The 16,872-nt window shown below is 39.3% G+C and overlaps 1 protein-coding gene across 1 annotated transcript; it reads right to left on the reverse strand.

The window, feature by feature from the left end:
• Positions 1-1,686: 1,686 nt before the first annotated feature.
• LOC127627912 (diablo IAP-binding mitochondrial protein-like) lies at positions 1,687-11,929 on the reverse strand. The gene is made up of 6 exons (XM_052104525.1): positions 11,889-11,929; positions 11,415-11,535; positions 4,316-4,441; positions 4,100-4,210; positions 3,826-3,922; positions 1,687-3,599 (listed from the first exon to the last, which is right to left on the reverse strand). Exons 1-6 carry the CDS (start codon positions 11,927-11,929, stop codon positions 3,397-3,399), a joined length of 699 nt encoding a protein of 232 aa, XP_051960485.1. The 3' UTR covers positions 1,687-3,396.
• Positions 11,930-16,872: the final 4,943 nt, after the last annotated feature.

The raw sequence follows: 16,872 nt of genomic DNA on the forward strand, positions 1-16,872 counted from the left end.
GAGCCTGCAAGATTTTTCTAAATCTAAACAGTCACGTTTTGTATATTTAACCCTCTAAAAATGATATTTCTTACCCCTGCTTTTTCTAAAATCGGGACGTGCACTGAGTTTTTCCTGCTCTAGGAATGTTGTATGAGTCCTTAAGGACCCTTAAAAGAGGAGCTTTTGGTGCCAACAGGTTCTAACTTAACTCCCTCAGTGCAGAGCACACTAGTTTATTCAAGTAAATACACTACAATATTTCTTCAAGCTGCAGTTTTAAACATTTCCTAGACAAGTAACATAGAACAGCTCCCTTCAGAAAATGAATCATGTGTGGAATGTCATCATATAGCATGCCAGTGCCCAGCACTTAAGAGTTGCAGGGAAGGATGTCTAAGGCAGGCTGGAGAGTAAAACACAGAAGAGCATGTTTTATGAAGAGCTGTTTATCCGTGTTTTGATTTGCACTCGCAATCTCATTTTTGTGTTTTCCCCTTAGAACCATCACTCAATGTGAAGTATTCTTTTATAAGGTCTTTTATTTTTGGTGCAATAAACACATCTTTTATTTTATAAATACAGCGTGATAGATCAAAAACTAATTGTTTGTATTCAGTGCCGACTATGGGGTTTCCTTTGATGAGTCCAGCAAACCCAAATTACTTCAGTTTTGTCAACATTGGCATGCTAGTGAACTTCTGATTCCAGAATGTTGTAAATCCAGGATCTAAATTCATTTTGGCATTGCAATCACACTAATCGCAGTGGGCAGGTATTTTTAGTATAAGTTATATAAACCATGGCAATGTTTACTTTGTTCATTTAGCAAGCAATTACCATTGAATATATCAGTTCCCTTAACCCCTCCTGCTGTCTTAGGGTCATTTTTGACCCAGGACATGTAAAGAAAAAGATAGATATACTGCATAGTCTTTTGTACAGGAACCAAATGTTGTGACTTTGTCAGGACCATCAAAAAAAACAAAATAAAAAAATAAAATAAAATTTTGTGTACAATTAAGAGAAATTGTGACATTTTACCTTTGGAATTTCTGGATGTCATACAGCTTTAAAGAGTTTTTTGTACATCTGTGAATCAAATTTGATCTAAAAATATTTTACATTTTGCCCCTAGACCCATACATACTGTTCTCAAAACTTCCCAACCCCCTTCACTGGGTACTGCATCTTTTCCACAATTTGCATACTTTCCTCTAAAATGGGGTTTGTGAAAACATGCAAAATGTTAGTTTTTTACAGTTTTGAACAGGTTACATGTTGGTATATATGTTTACTAACATAATTTTTTACAATGGTAAAATATATTTTATTGAATATAATTTTCCCTTAAAACATTAGATGGCAGAAAGAACTATTACGGCACCTTCCTAAACCCCTGTAATTCTGGAACAAATAGTTTGACATTAGTGGAAAGAAATGGATTTGTTGCAATGGATGTGCAAAGTGGGTTCATTTTGAGTTTTGGAAGAAGCAATAGATTCCTTTGTGAAATAGACATTATCTAAAATTTAAAATGTAAAATGTTTCATATTTAAGATATTATAAAATTAGTAAAAAGTTATTGAAATAAACGTAAATTGAGACATCGTTGGCCAATGTTTGCCAAGTTTTTTTTAATTTAGGAAAAAAATCTTTTAACATTACAGAAGATTACTACGTTAATATTCAGTATGTTTACCCCCAAAAAAAATGACCCGATGGATAAAAAGAGTGTGCAGTTTCTTAAGCCAATAGGAGGGTTAAAATGGGTACCTGGAGGCAAATCTAACTAACTAACTAAATAAATAAATAAATGCCAAGCTACAGCTGAAAAGATTTAGGATTGTAATGACTTATTATATTAGACCACTGAATGACAAAAGTATTAGACAAATTTAAGAATACGCAGCAGCACTTCATGCAATTGAATTTATGATTGTTAAATTAACAAAATGTAAAAGACATTTTTAATGCTAGAGTTGTGTTTACTCCTAAGACCAAGATGTCAATGTAGTAATTTGTCCCAGAGCACCCTCTGTTGGCTGTTTAACTATCAGCAGAGAAGGTATACTGGTTGCATTGGCTTCATTGAAATAAAAAAAGTGTATCAAAACAATGTCTTTTAACACAAGGCACACTGCAAAAATATCTTCTTTAGTCAGACCGCAGCTCTAATTGATCAATGCAATTGTTGAGACACATTTTTTGCTCTTTGTGTCGAAGAAACAATGTGCTTAAGCTAAAAACACACAATTATAAAATTTCAACTGCCATCGATGTATGGATATTACTATGTATGATAAAAACTGTTCTATTTGAGTAATGTCTACTAATAAATATGGTTAGTTTACAACATTATGGAAAAATAATTTTACATTATGGACCAGAAAAAATAATCACTTTTCCTTAAGAGGGTATTTTAGCCCCATTGTACACTAATAATATCTAGTAATAGACATCACTCATATAGAAAAGTTTTTATAGTATTACAAAGTTATATAGCCATTATTCATCAGCTTGGTTTTGAAAATGTGACAGGAGGAAGGAATGACACACATGACCGTAGCTCTGTGGTTGACTGAAAAGTGCGATATGTGAAAAGACTGAGGGACAGCTCTGGACCACACAAAAGTAGAATGACATCTCTAGTGACATGATGGATTTACTGGCAATGGGCCCTTAATCTGAGAACACAGAAAGAAACAGGTGGAGATAAGGAGAGATAGACATCAGTGTTTGACATGCTCTTTCATGTTGGCACTGAAAAATAATAATAATAAGAGATTAATAACTTGTTTTGCAATGGTAAAACAGAATGAACAAGGGAACTAGGAAGGAGTAAATGTATATTTTAGTCATACTGAATGTACAGTAGCTCTAGATAGACCTTCACAATCCACTCTAAAGGATGATTTAAAAAGTGTTAGCCTATAAAAGACTAATATAGACTCTATATAACAGATACAAATAAAGGGTATATAAGAAAGGCATTGAAAAATAAAGGTTTTTAGCAATAAACATTGCTTAATTATATTATAAAGATTATTTTTTAATGTATCATGTAGTTTTTTTTTTTAAATGGACTCATTATCACAAAAGCATATCCCACCAAAAAAAGAAAAGGAAAACAAGCATGCATAGAGAAATTATCATTACTCTTTATCTCTCTGTATCTAAAAAAAAGAAAAGAAAAAAGGAACAGAAATTATTTTGCACACCCTGGCATTTAATACTTGGTTGCACTTTACACAGCATTTTCTTGTGCTACTTCTATAAGCTGGACACAAATAAATAACATGTTAGGATTCAGTGTTTCAGTTGGTAGTGGTATAGGTCTTGGTGTGGTGTTGGAGTGGTCACAATACTGTAAATGTATATTTAAGCACAGCAACTGTGCTAAAGTTCTTAATATAATTAGTCCTCTCGTAGATATGCATCTGGAATGTCTTCATCCTCCTCCATTCCAGTGCTGAGGGCCTTTTGAAGCCTCTCACTATCTTCAGCTTTAGAGTCTTTGAGTGCTTTCTCAGCCTCTATTGATAGCTGTCGAACATGTTCCACTTGTGACTGTGCCACCTGTAGACTGCTCTGTGCCATCACAGAAGCTTGGTCAGCCCCTAGAGAGCAGAGATATGGTTTGGCTATGACATCATTTTTTGCCAAAACTGCAATGCAAAGAAAGACCACCAGGTGACAGTAGGTATCAATTATTTACTAAAAATAAATGCCTATTGCAGGCAAGTGCACTGATTTGAGCCTGGAAGACTGACCAGGCCATAATTAGTCATGTATTGGCATCTTTAACACCCACTTGAACCATTTGAAATAGAATATGAAACCTACCTGCATTGAAGGCTGCCTCTGCAGCCAGCTCTGATAAATTGATGGCAGTCATCCAGCAAGATTCAAATCGTTTACAATCCTTTCGTCTGTCAATTACCTAATTAAATGAAGAACAACTTCTGATCAAGGGAAAGTATTTTAACAATATATTTATTATATCATAATGCCACAAATAAAAGGCTACCATCATTGGATAATTGTAACACTCATTTGAAAGCTTGTGATCATTAACTTTTGGACAGTAAACTTTGCCCAATGTTTAGCAAGTCTTTACCTCCTGACGCTGGCGAAGAATGACCTGCCAGATAACATCTTCTTCTGCAGGAGTAAGTTTGCTGATGGAGGCCACATATTGCTTGTGCAATGTCACCAGGTTGTTTATAGCCTAAAGAAGACAAGGGTCTTTTTCTGAACAGCTTTGAGTGTAGGGTTGTAACATTCAGACATGCAAACAAAAGCATTGATCCATGGTTCCAATATTTGGGATTACCTTAGTATAACCTGTAAGGTAATCGAGCAGAGCTAAAGTGGTTTGTGAAAGGAAAGTATTAGCACTGTCAGTGACCAAAGATGAAGCTCTCCGTACCAAGTCTTCATGGGATAGACTTTCTGGTCTCTAAACATTATAAAAACAAGAGAAAAGGGTGATTACAGGAACAGTTAATCCAAAATTTGAATTCAGTCATATTTATTCACCCTCATGTTGTTTCAAACTCGTTTCTGGCTCTTCTCTGTGAAACACAAAAGGAGACATTTTTGAAGAAGTTTCATGCAATTCTTTTCCATGTAACAACAACATAGTACATAGTTGGGGTGGGAGAAAAATATCGATTCTCTGATGCATTGCAATTCTTTCTCCAACGAAATTCAAAATCGATTCTGAGTTTAGTTTAAACCATGGCAACGCAGTGGTGCGCACCTGTTATGTATACCCTGTCTTGTTTCACTGTTGCCCTTTTGTTTGCCATTTTTGTCACTTTTGCATTTCTTAGTTTTCACTTTAGTCCCTTATGTAACTCCATAGTCTCTTTGTTAGCGTTCGTGTTTTCTGTCATTGTTTTCACCTGTCCTCATTAGTTTGCCTTTTGCTTCTGTTAATCACCTTGTTATCTTGTTTCAGTCCTTGTCTATCGTTGTTTGATGTCAGCCTGGTGTGTGTCTCCTTCCCAAGTCCTCTGTTTGTTTACATCGTGTTTAGTTAGCAGTTTTTTATGTTTGATTTCCCCATTGTGGGTTGTTCCTTTGTGTTTACCTGTTTTGTTAATTAAATAAAGTTTAAACTGCGTTTGGATCCGCATCTCCTTGTCTGCCTCGTTGCTCAAGCGTTACAGAACGATAGACCACACATGAATCCAGCAGCTATACGGGCCAAATGCCGGCTGCTCAACTTGCGGCAAGAAGACCAGCCTTTGGTAGACCACGCTCTCTACTTTCTCCTCCTGGCGACCTTTACGGACTTCCCGGACTCCGCATTGGTGTTTTTTTTTTAAGGACAGCTTAAATCCCTCGCTGAGGGAGCGGGTGCCACAGGCAACGCCCGGCTGCACTCTCCGCGACTACCTGGAGACGACCCTACTAGCGTGCAGCTCACCGCTCCCTGTCACACCAGCCTCACCTGTCAGCGAGCAACCCCCCACACCAGTGGCTTCTCTGGAACCTGCACAGTCCACTTCGTCCGCCCGGAGGAGGAGGAAAAGACAGGCTTCCGCCTCCCGGCCCACGCCTGCCCCGGTCTGCGAGCCAGAGCCCACGCCTGCCCCGGTCTGCGAGCCAGAGCCCACGCCTGCCCCGGTCTGCGAGCCAGCGGCCACGCTTGTCACAGTGAGCGAGCCAGCGCCTACGGCCTCTACCGTCAGCGAGCCTGAGCCCTCGTCAACCACGGCCAGCGAGCCTGAGCCCTCGTCAACCACGGCCAGCGAGCCTGAAGCCACGCTGACCAGGAACAGCATCCCAGCTTCGCCAGTCGCATCAGCCCGGAGGAAGAGGAGAAAGGGAGTGGTCACTGCACTCCAGCCTCCGCCTGCCGCAGCCCCATGCCCTAAACCCCCTTTGGCTCTGCCCTCAGCGCCCGGCGAACCCAAGCCGGCACATACCACGGTAACCCAGCCAGAGCCTGTAGCCTCAGACGTCAGTGAGCCAGTGCCGATAGCCTCAAACGTCAGTGTGCCAGCGCCTGTAGCCTCAGATGTCCCTGAGCCAGCGCCTGTAGCCAGCCAGCCTGTAGCCAGGACCGTCCAAGAGCCAGCGCCAGTGGTCATGCCTGTCCTAGAGCCAGCGCCTCCCGAGCCTTCCAGGGCTCCGCCTCCCGAGTTTCCCAGAGCTCCGCCTTCCGAGTTTCCCGAGCTTTCCAGAGCTCCGCCTTCCGAGTTTCCCGAGCTTTCCAGAGCTCCACCTTCTGAGCCTTCCAGAGCTCCGCCTCCTGGGCTTTCCAGAGCCCCGCCTTCCGATCTTCCCAGAGCTCCGCCCTCCGAGCTTCTCAGAGCTCCACCTCTCAAGCCTCCCGAGCTTTCCAGAGCTCCACCCTCCGAGATTCCCAGAGCTCCGCCCCTCAAGCCTCTCGAGCCTACCAGGGCTCCGCCCCTCAAGCCTCTCGAGCCTCCCAGGGCTCCGCCTCAAGCCTCCCGAGCTTTCCAGAGCTCCTCCTCCCGAGCCTCCTGGGGCTCCGCCTCTAGAACCTCTCGAGCCTTCCAGGGCTCCGCCTTCCAGGCCTCTCGAGCCACCCAGGGCTCCGCCCCCGAGCCTTCCAGGGCTCCGCCCCCCGAGTCTCCTACGGCCCCGCCCCCAGAGCCTCTTGAGCCTCCTACGGCTCTGCCCCCAGAGCCTCTCGAGCCTCCTGCAGAGGTCCTCCTTGGCTCCGCCTCACGCGGCTCCGCCGGCCTCCCCTGTGGCCACTCCATCTCCTAGGCCACCAAAACCGGCCTCTATCCTGTGGCCTCCTCCCAGGCCTCCTGACCCGGTCCCTGTCCTGTGGCCTCTTCCCAGGCCCCCTGACCCAGTCCCTGTCCTGTGGCCTCTTCCCAGGCCCCCTGACCCAGTCCCTGTCCTGTGGCCTCTTCCCAGGCTCCCTGACCCAGTCCCTGTCCTGTGGCCTCTTCCCAGGCCTCCTGACCCTGTTCCCGTCCTGAGGCCTCCCCCCTGGCCTCCTGACCCAGTCCCTGTCCAGTGGCCTCCTCCCAGGTCCCCCAAACCTGTCCTTGCCCTGTGGCCAGCTCCCAGGCCTCCTGCACCTACCCTTGCCCGGTGGCCAGCTCCCAGACCATCGAAACCTGTCCCTGCCCGGTTGATACCACCCCGGCCTCCTAAACCTGTCCCTTTGTGCCCCCATGGACTGCCTAATTGTCCCTTTGTGCCCCCGTGGACTGTCTCATCTCTTGTGCCCCCGTGGACTGTCTCATTTCCCCCTTGGACTTCCTGTCTGCCCCTTGCACCTCCATGACCTGCCTGTCTTGCCCTCTGTGCCCCCCGGACTTCCTGCCTGCCCATTGTGCCCCCCTGGTCTGTCTGTCTGCCCATGTGCCCACTTGGACTGTCTGTTTGCCCCTGATGCCCTCATGTTGTTTTTGTGGGTTTTTGTCTTTTGTTTTTTGTCTTCTAGGATCGTCTGGAAGCCGATCCTTTGAGGGGGGCTCTGTTATGTATACCCTGTCTTGTTTCACTGTTGCCCTTTTGTTTGCCATTTGTCACTTTTGCATTTCTTAGTTTTCACTTTAGTCCCTTATGTAACTCCATAGTCTCTTTGTTAGCGTTCGTGTTTTCTGTCATTGTTTTCACCTGTCCTCATTAGTTTGCCTTTTGCTTCTGTTAATCACCTTGTTATCTTGTTTCAGTCCTTGTCTATCGTTGTTTGATGTCAGCCTGGTGTGTGTTTCCTTCCCGAGTCCTCTGTTTGTTTACATCGTGTTTAGTTAGCAGTTTTTTTTTTATGTTTGATTTCCCCATTGTGGGTTGTTCCTTTGTGTTTACCTGTTTTGTTAATTAAATAAAGTTTAAACTGCGTTTGGATCCGCATCTCCTCGTCTGCCTCGTTGCTCAAGCGTTACAGCACCAGAGACAAATGGTCAGAAGCGCATATACTAAAGCCAAGCACACACTACAGAACTGATCGCAGACTCTATGCAACAATAACATGACCACCGTCCCAGACAGAAACTTTCACGAAATTAACCATATAGCAATGGGATAGTTTATTCATAATAGCTAGTGCTAAAAGTTGATAAAAAAAATTTGAAGTGCATAATTTTCCATAATTAATCCCTATTAATGACAGATTTTGAAAGTGCTGAAATTTGACACTATTTATACATCTTTTCTGGTCAAAATGCATTTATATACTTCATAGAAAAAATAAACACAATATGAAACATGAATGCTTTATGACATTTTCCAAATAAAGCCTTCCAAAGTATAAAGATAGAAATGCACTAAAATATCACCAATTAAAGTAAAAATAAAAGTTTGCCAAAGTCTAAGTGGGAGTTTGACTAATTAAAATATCTATTCCCCACATAGGTTGCATATTCATTGCAATGGGCATTAAATCTCTTAACACTAGAACTACCACGGTGGTCATTTTGACCATTTTTCAATTTTGCAATGTAATAACTTTGTTGAAATAAAACCCATAGGACCATGACTTTTCTAAAATGTGTGTATATTTTATTCTAAGTGTTTCTACCTTGAATGGCCATAACGGTCATTTTGACCACACGCATTTCAGCGTTTGCTACGTAAAGCAACAAAGGGCGCTGTTCACCACGAAGGTGCTGAGAAGTGACAATGCAAAGCTCACATTCTATCAGTGCAATAGAAGGAAAGCACTGTCCACACAGCTGTTGCCTTCACAAGTGGCCAAAAGGCTAAACCAGAGACAGTCACATACTACAACAGAAACAAGTTCGGAGTAGATGTGCTAGATCAAATGGCGAGGAAATACTATGTGAAAGCACCCACACGTAGATGTCCAGTGGCTGTGTTTTATAATATCCTTGACCTGGCAGCGATAAATGGTTCCATCATGTTCAAGAAAAGCACAAATGAGAGAATGTCACGGAGAAACTTCAAAATGCGACTTTCATATGAACTTCGCTACGGCCATATATGAGAGCAAATGCCACACAGCTGATGTTGCGAGGACCCAGACAGGAGCAGCTGATGATGGAGAGGGGAAGGCAGTGCCAAGTTTGCAAGAAAAACAAAACTAAGGACACTTGTGATAAATGTCAAAAGGTAGTGTGTGGGAGCTGCAAATGGAAGGTAGAGAGTACCTGTGTTGACTGTGAGTAATCGATCCACAAGCGTTAGTGAATGATGTGCGGTGTTTCCCCCTCAAAAAAAACAAATGCCTTGTTCAAGTGAGCCCACTTTTAGGAGAATTCGTTAATAATGATTTTACAGCATAATATTTTCATTATAGTTTTACAGCATGATATTTTTGCTCACAGTAAAACAAATATTGCTTTCTAAATCAGTTTAGCGAAAGTTCATATTCTTTATGAACTCTTTTGACCATTTTGGGTTAGGCCTATATGTGTTTCATAAATGTCTAAGGTTTTTACTACGCATTCACATTGGTGAAGTTTTTTATAAGCTATAGTATTGATTTGTTTTTATTTTACAAAGAAAATAACAGAATATAAATAATCAAATTTGTATCTGTAATTAGCTACAATAGCAAGTTCTGTGGTTGTTGATGAACTAATCCATTTTCACATTCATTAGAATTTAAATTTCGTGTCCTGGTGTTTGTTATTAATATAACAGATTAATTTATTCATGGTTTTGATTCCAGTGGTGTCTGCACAGGATTGTTTTGTGTTGTCCAAACACTTCCAATAACTCCAGAGCGTTGTAAAGTCCAAAAGTCAACATGTTTTGAAAAAAGATAGATGTAATAATTTCCTATCTAACAAAATGTTTCCTATGTTTTTATCTAACAAAATATTCTGCATCAAACCATGTTTGTTGGCATTTAGACTTTCAAAAACATTTCACTGTGGAGAAAAAACTTGCTGGACACAAAGCGAGGCACGCACCTTCTGGGGCAGTCTAGCAGCTAATATATTTATATATATTTTGTATAGTCTAGCACTATTAAATATTACAAAAAATATCGTATTATGTAGGCCTATCTGCATTCGCTTGGCACTCCATGCTCCATTTAATCCATATTATTCTATTTTATTCAAATTGAGGATTTTGTTCGAGGATTTTTTTTTTTTTTAGGGTGATGACGTCATAAAATATAATGACAGACATTAGAAGCTTCATTCTAAAACCTCAATAAAAGTTTTGAATGTAAATATGACATGAAAAAAATGACATTTGGTACAGTCTAGTATGAATGGTCAGAATGACTGCTATGGCCATTCTAGTAGTTCTACAATTCCGGTAGTTCTAGTGTTAAATCTCATCCTCCACAATATTAATCAGCCTGTGGCTAACTGATTTGTTACAGCAATCGTGCAGCCATGTTCATGATTCGTGTCAGGGTGTCAATGCCAGCATCAAGTGACACATTGAACTCCACATGAAAAGTGCTTGCACACAAAAATGTGTCATTATGCGTTTTGGTAATAGTTAAGACTTGGCGTACTTCTGTGGTATTTAAAATACATCAAATAGTGTTAAGAGCTCTTTTCACATCGCAAAGATTCAGCCCTTCCAACCAGTGTTTATGCTGGATTAACGCTTTTTTAATTAATCGCATGGATTAATACGTTAATTTTGACAGCTATAGTGATAACACGTCAACAATCATAATGACAGACATGCTCACGCCCATTATTCCACTGATTTTCACAGACAGGGAAAATCGTTGAAAATAATAATGAGACAGCGGTTCGGGAGACATGGGTGATGTTTTTATTTTTTTATTATTTTTGGTCTCCTGCTTCCCAATGCATTTCTCTCCTCTTGCACTCTCTATTTCTTTGGCTGTTGCTCATTGCTGGTCTCTCACTAGTCAGAACCGTGCACATACAAGATACTTGATTGATTTCATAAGCTGAATCCCTGCGATTTGTGTCAGTTTACACCTGAAGTGTAGAAAGGAGAAGCTGACATTTGCACTCTCACAAGAAGCAGATATCTCATGTAGCCATGCTGGACCATCCAACGATAGTTTTCGCTAGTTATCGGCTAGGGATTGATTAATTATTAAGTAGATAAATTAATAATTTAGCCTAATACTATTTTATACTGAGTGTGTGTATTGTTAAAAAATTTGAGGACAAGATGCAACCTGGACAAGAATAGTTTAGTAATCGAATTGTTACGCTTTGAATCGTAATGAAAGCGAATCATGAGGCCAGTGAAGATTTACACCTCTAATTTATAGTGACCAATTCTGTCAAAAGAGCTGTGTGAAAAGTATTCAATATTCTCTTTTTGTGTTCCACAAAGGAAATAATGACAAAATTTCTTTATTTTTGTGAATCATTTTTTTTGCAGACAGCAACTGAAAGGAAATTCAAATAATTGTATAACAACTGTAACACTAGCATACACATTTAATTAAAAATGTAAGTTAAAAATTAAGGAGACTATAAAACAGTATACAATTTTTCCATTCACAATGTCATGGTTCCAACCTGGTTGAAAGGGACAGCACACAGAGCACCTGTGACACTCAAGGTCATCCAGTTCTTCCTGATAATTGTGGGCAGCACAGCAAGTCTACGGCGGCTCCTGATCATCAAAGAAGCTTTCCAACTACATTAGACACGAAAACAACGTTTGTGTAAATAACAATATCAATCTATCCCTCTTAAGTCACTCAATTCAAGAAAAACAGCTTAATCTGGCAACACGTCATACAGGAAAAGTAAGTTGGAACAAACCGGGCTAAACTGAAATGCCTCTAGGAGAATTTCGAAATGTATAAGCAGTAGGCTACTTCATCTACTAGTATAACATCTTATAACATCAACTAAGAAGATGTGTGAAATGGCAATCTATCGTCCCATTATTGATGATTGTTCAGAAATCACATTTAGGCTACACTACAGTTACGTTTAGCAAAGAAATAATCTTAACATGAGACGGCTAAATAAATTATACACAACCTCAGTCCTGCAACTAACAATTTTCTTCTGTACGCCGCCATGTTTGATCATATGTCGGAACAAGGAAGTTGGTAGAGATAAAAAAAAAAAAAAAAAACGCCCCCTGCCGGACGACGCAGAATTACAACCATTTGTCCTTTTAACAGTAATAACAACAAGCCTTGTGAATATTGATGCGCTTTTCGTTTTTTTATTTATTATTTTTGTATTAATTTTGATATTTAATACAAATATTTTTTTATTTTATGTTTTTATTTTAAGTATTGTATTATTATTATTATTATTATTATTATTACTGTTACAATATTAATTATTTTAATTTCAATATTAGATCATTATTCATGTAATATTTGGCCACAACTGTGTTGTCTAGATGTGTTCATGTTCATAGTTTGTGTTTGTCTTTTATTTTGAAAAATATCATGTTATTTCCTGTTTCCCTGCCATGTCATGTGATCATCCTGTTTCCCTCATGTTCTTTGAGTCTGTTTCCCATTGGTTCATAATCATGTCATTGGTTTATGCTCATTGTCTTGTTATCTTGTTTAGAGTTCTGTTTGTCCATTGGTTTATGTTTCCCATGTCCATGTATTTAAGTCTCATGTTTCCATTGTGTCTGGGTCGGAGGAGAAGCTTGTAGACATTTTAGCTGCAGATGACTTCGAATGACCTGACGGTTGGTGCTAACGACGGTACTCGCGTGTTGCAGCAGAGAGCGTTGAAGCAGCGGCGAAGGAACGTCAGGACAAATTAATAGATTCTAAAAGGACAAATTAGGGACGGTTCTTGAGTTGAAGTAGGTTGACATAATGGACGATTCTTCGGATGATGGTAATCAAGATATGGAGTTCCAAGAAGTGCGATATAATAAAAGGAATTAACATGGGTGATGAGTCTGAATATGAGAAACTATGTACAAGTAAAACCAGGGATTCAGGGCAAAGGATGATGAGAAACAGTGAGGAAAAGGAAATAAAAGTTATGGTCACATTTGTCAAACAAGCAGAGCAATACATGCATCCTGTTAAACTATCAAAAACGATAGAAAAAGAAGTGGGATCAGTGAAAGGGGCAACATGTCTGAGCAATGGAAGAGTCTTGATTAAGTGTAAGGATGAAAATCAGAAAGCAAAGATTCTAAAACTGAAAACACTAGCTGGTGGTAAAATAAGTTGTGCTGGAATAGATAGTAAAAGGAAACTTGATTGGAGGCAAAGTTGCTTTGGCTAGAAGATTGACGACATGGAAAGATAATGAAAAGTGTGATAGTCTTTCTGTGCTGTTACTATTTGAAGACCGCAATCTACCAGTCAAGGTGAAACTAGGTTTCATCAGTTATGTGGTACGGGAGTATGTACCCCCTCCTTTGCGTTGTTATAAGTGTCAGCGCATAGGTCATACTGCTGCTGTTTGCAAAGGGAAAATGCGTTGTGCAAAATGTGGAGGGGAGCATGAATACGGGAAGTGTCAAGAAGGAGCTGAGATCAAGTGTTGCAACTGTGGGGGAGAACACAGCGCTGCATATGCAGGTTGTCCAGTACAGCAACAGGCTCGTGAAATCCAAAAGGTAAAATCCACACAGAATGTAACATATGCAGAAGCAGCTCGTAGAGTGAAACATGTAGATGATACAAGAATACATATTGGACCGGAACAAACCTCTCAGATTGACAAGTCAATGGAACAGCTGAACTTGTTAAAGAATGACTCAAATGACAACATTAACATGAGCAAAACTGATTTTGTGGCATTTATCTGTGCAGTGGTGAATGGCACTGGGCAGGTATAAAGAAGATCTGATCAAATAAAAATTGTGGTAGATTGTGCAAACAAGTTCTTGAACTGCATCGGTATATCAGCAGAACAAGTTCACAAGATTCTACAGTCTAAAGAAGGGAGAACAGAAGGTGGTATAACAGCAAATTATGATGCATCTCAATGAAATGATATATAACATTATCATGTCTTTCCTGTTGCTTCATTGGAATGCCAGAAGCTTAATCACTAATGGACAGGAGTTTAAAAAGTATATTGAAGATGAGTAAATCTCCTGATATCATTTGTATACAAGAAACATGGTTATGCAAGTCATTAGATTTTAGGATGAACGGCTATGAGGTAATAAGGAAGGACAGGATTAATGGTAGAGGTGGAGGATGTGCAACACTCATAAAAGAAAATGTGATATATAGACAAATAAATAATGAAGGTAATGCAGAGAGCATATGTATAGAATTAATGGGTACACAGGGTAATCAGAGTGTTAAATTTCTATAATCCATGTGCAGAATTAACAATAGATATCCTGAAAAGTGTCATGGGAGAAAAGGCAAACAAAATGATTATATGTGGTGATTTTAATGCTTACAATTGTATTTGGGGTAGCAGGAGTACAGATAAAAATGGAGAAATAATAGAAGAGTTCATGGACGATAACTCGTTAGTATGTTTAAATGATGGCAATCCAACAAGAATAGACATAGCAAGTGGTAGAATGTCATGTCTGGATATCACAATAGTTTCAGCATCATTAGCTGGTAAATGTATATGGTCAGTATCTAAGGATAATATAGGAATTGATCATTTTCCAGTGACATGTGTAATTCAAAATAAGATTCAACTACAAAAATGTAAATATGGTGTAAGATGGATATATAAGAAAGCAGATTGGGGAAAACTTCAAATGTTATGTGAAGAACAATTCAAAAATCTGTCAGTAGAGGGTAGCATTGATGACAGATATAATAAAGTAGTGAGTGGCATTTATTTTGCAGCCTCTCAGTCTATCCCACAATCAAGTGGTATAAATACAAGAAAGAATGTGCCATGGTGGTCAGAGGAGTGCTCGGCAGCAATCAGAGTGAGGAATAAAGCATTTCAGTTTTTAAAAAGAACACTCACTCCAGAAGCAGTCATAGATTATCAAAGAAAAAGGGCTTATGTTAAAAAGATTATTAAAAGTACAAAAAGGACAGCATGGCAAAACGTTTGCGATACAATAGGGAGGGAAACCAAAATAAATGCAGTCTGGCTTATGATTAAAAAATATGAATGGAATTAACAGCTTTAAAAAAATACCTGTAATGGAGGAAAATGGGAAGGTAGCTATCACAGATAAAGATAAGGCTACTATGTTGGCTCAAACATTTGCTAAAGCTCATAGCATTGAAAATTTAGATGATACATTTTTAACAAGACGTCAGCAAATTAAGAATATCTATGGAGATGTTTGCAAGAAAAAACAAGATTTTAATAATATTTTGGATGATGAGTTTAGTTATTTGGAATTAAAAACAGCAATTAATAACTCAAAGAGTACCACACCAGGAAAAGATATGATAAGTTATAGAATCTTAAAGAAATTATCACCAAAAGCATTAGAAATATTACTGGATTTATATAATTATATATGGAATGAGGGTATCCTTCCTAAACAATGGAAAACGGCAATTGTGCTCCCTCTTGCTAAGCCTGGGAAAGATATAACAAAATCTAGTAATTATAGACCCATTGCTCTTACCTCTACATTATGTAAATTAATGGAAAAAATGATTGTGAGGCGAATGAATTACATTTTAGAGAAAAGAGAATTGTTATCGACATTTCAAAGTGGTTTTAGGAAAAGTAGGTCTACGGCAGATGCTTTAGTATTGTTTGAAAATGAAGTTAAAAAAGCATTTGTAATGAAAGAGTACATGATTGCAGTCTTCTTTGACATAGAAAAGGTTTATGACACTTTGTGGAGGGAAGGTTTGCTAATTAAACTGAATAAAATTGGAATAGGTGGCAAATTTTATAATTGGGTTTTAGATTTCCTATTTGAATGCACTTTTCAGGTGAAAATTGGGGAAGAATTATCAGCTCCTTATAACATTCTAAATGGAACTCCACAGGGTAGTGCAATTAGCCCATTATTGTTTAATTTAATGATCAATGATGTTTTTGATAAAGTTAACAGACCAGGAATAGGATTGGCTCTTTATGCAGATAACGGAGCATTATGGAAGAGAGGCCGTAATATTAAAAATGTGGTTAAAGGTATACAGGAGTCAATTAAAGAAGTGGAAGAATGGTCATTGGATTGGGGTCTAAAGTTTTCAGTCTCAAAAACACAATATATGCTATTCACAAAGAACAGGAGGAATGAACATTTAGATCTGAAGTTGTATGTTCAAACATTGGAAAGAGTACCTGTTTTTAAATATCTTGGATTATGGTTTGATGGAAAATTAACATGGAATTGTCATATCAGTAAAATTGAGTCAAAGTGTAAAAAAATCTTAAATTGCATGCGTACGGTTGCTAGTCACAACTGGGGAACTAGCCGTAGTGCATTGTTGTGCATGTATCAAGCATCGTTCTTGCTTTGATTATGGATGTATTGTGTATGGTTCGGCATCCAAGTCTTTACTGAAGAAATTAGATATAATCCAATCCAAAGCATTAAGAATATGTTGTGGAGCAGTTAAAACATCCCCTGTGGATGCAATTGGAGTAGAAATGGGAGAGATGCCTCTAGATATTAGAAGGGAAAAACTGGCATTACATACTGGGTAAATCTTCAACAATCAGCAAATAATCACCTTACTCGCAAAGTATTGGAGGAGTGCTGGGAATACTCATATGATGGAGGACACAGTTTTGGATGGAAGAGCAGAGTATGGGCCAAGGAATGTTGCATGGACAATAGGATCTTCTGTCCCAATATACCACTTACTGATACTCCACCATGGAAAGTCCCTGAACCGCTTGTAGATTTGAGTTTACTAAACAAGTCCAAAGAGGAGTACATTGGAAATGAGATTAATGCTTTTTTAAATAACACATTTTATTCAGTGTTACAAATATTTACAGATGGTTCAAAGGAACCTATCAGTCAAAAGGATGGATTAGGAGTATATATTCCACATTTTAAAAAACAGATTAGTTTGAGGTTGACTGATGAGATGTCCGTGTACACTGCAGAGCTAACAGCTATAATAAT

Source organism: Xyrauchen texanus, chromosome 34 (genome assembly GCF_025860055.1).
Source record: "Xyrauchen texanus isolate HMW12.3.18 chromosome 34, RBS_HiC_50CHRs, whole genome shotgun sequence".
NCBI lineage: Eukaryota > Metazoa > Chordata > Actinopteri > Cypriniformes > Catostomidae > Xyrauchen > Xyrauchen texanus.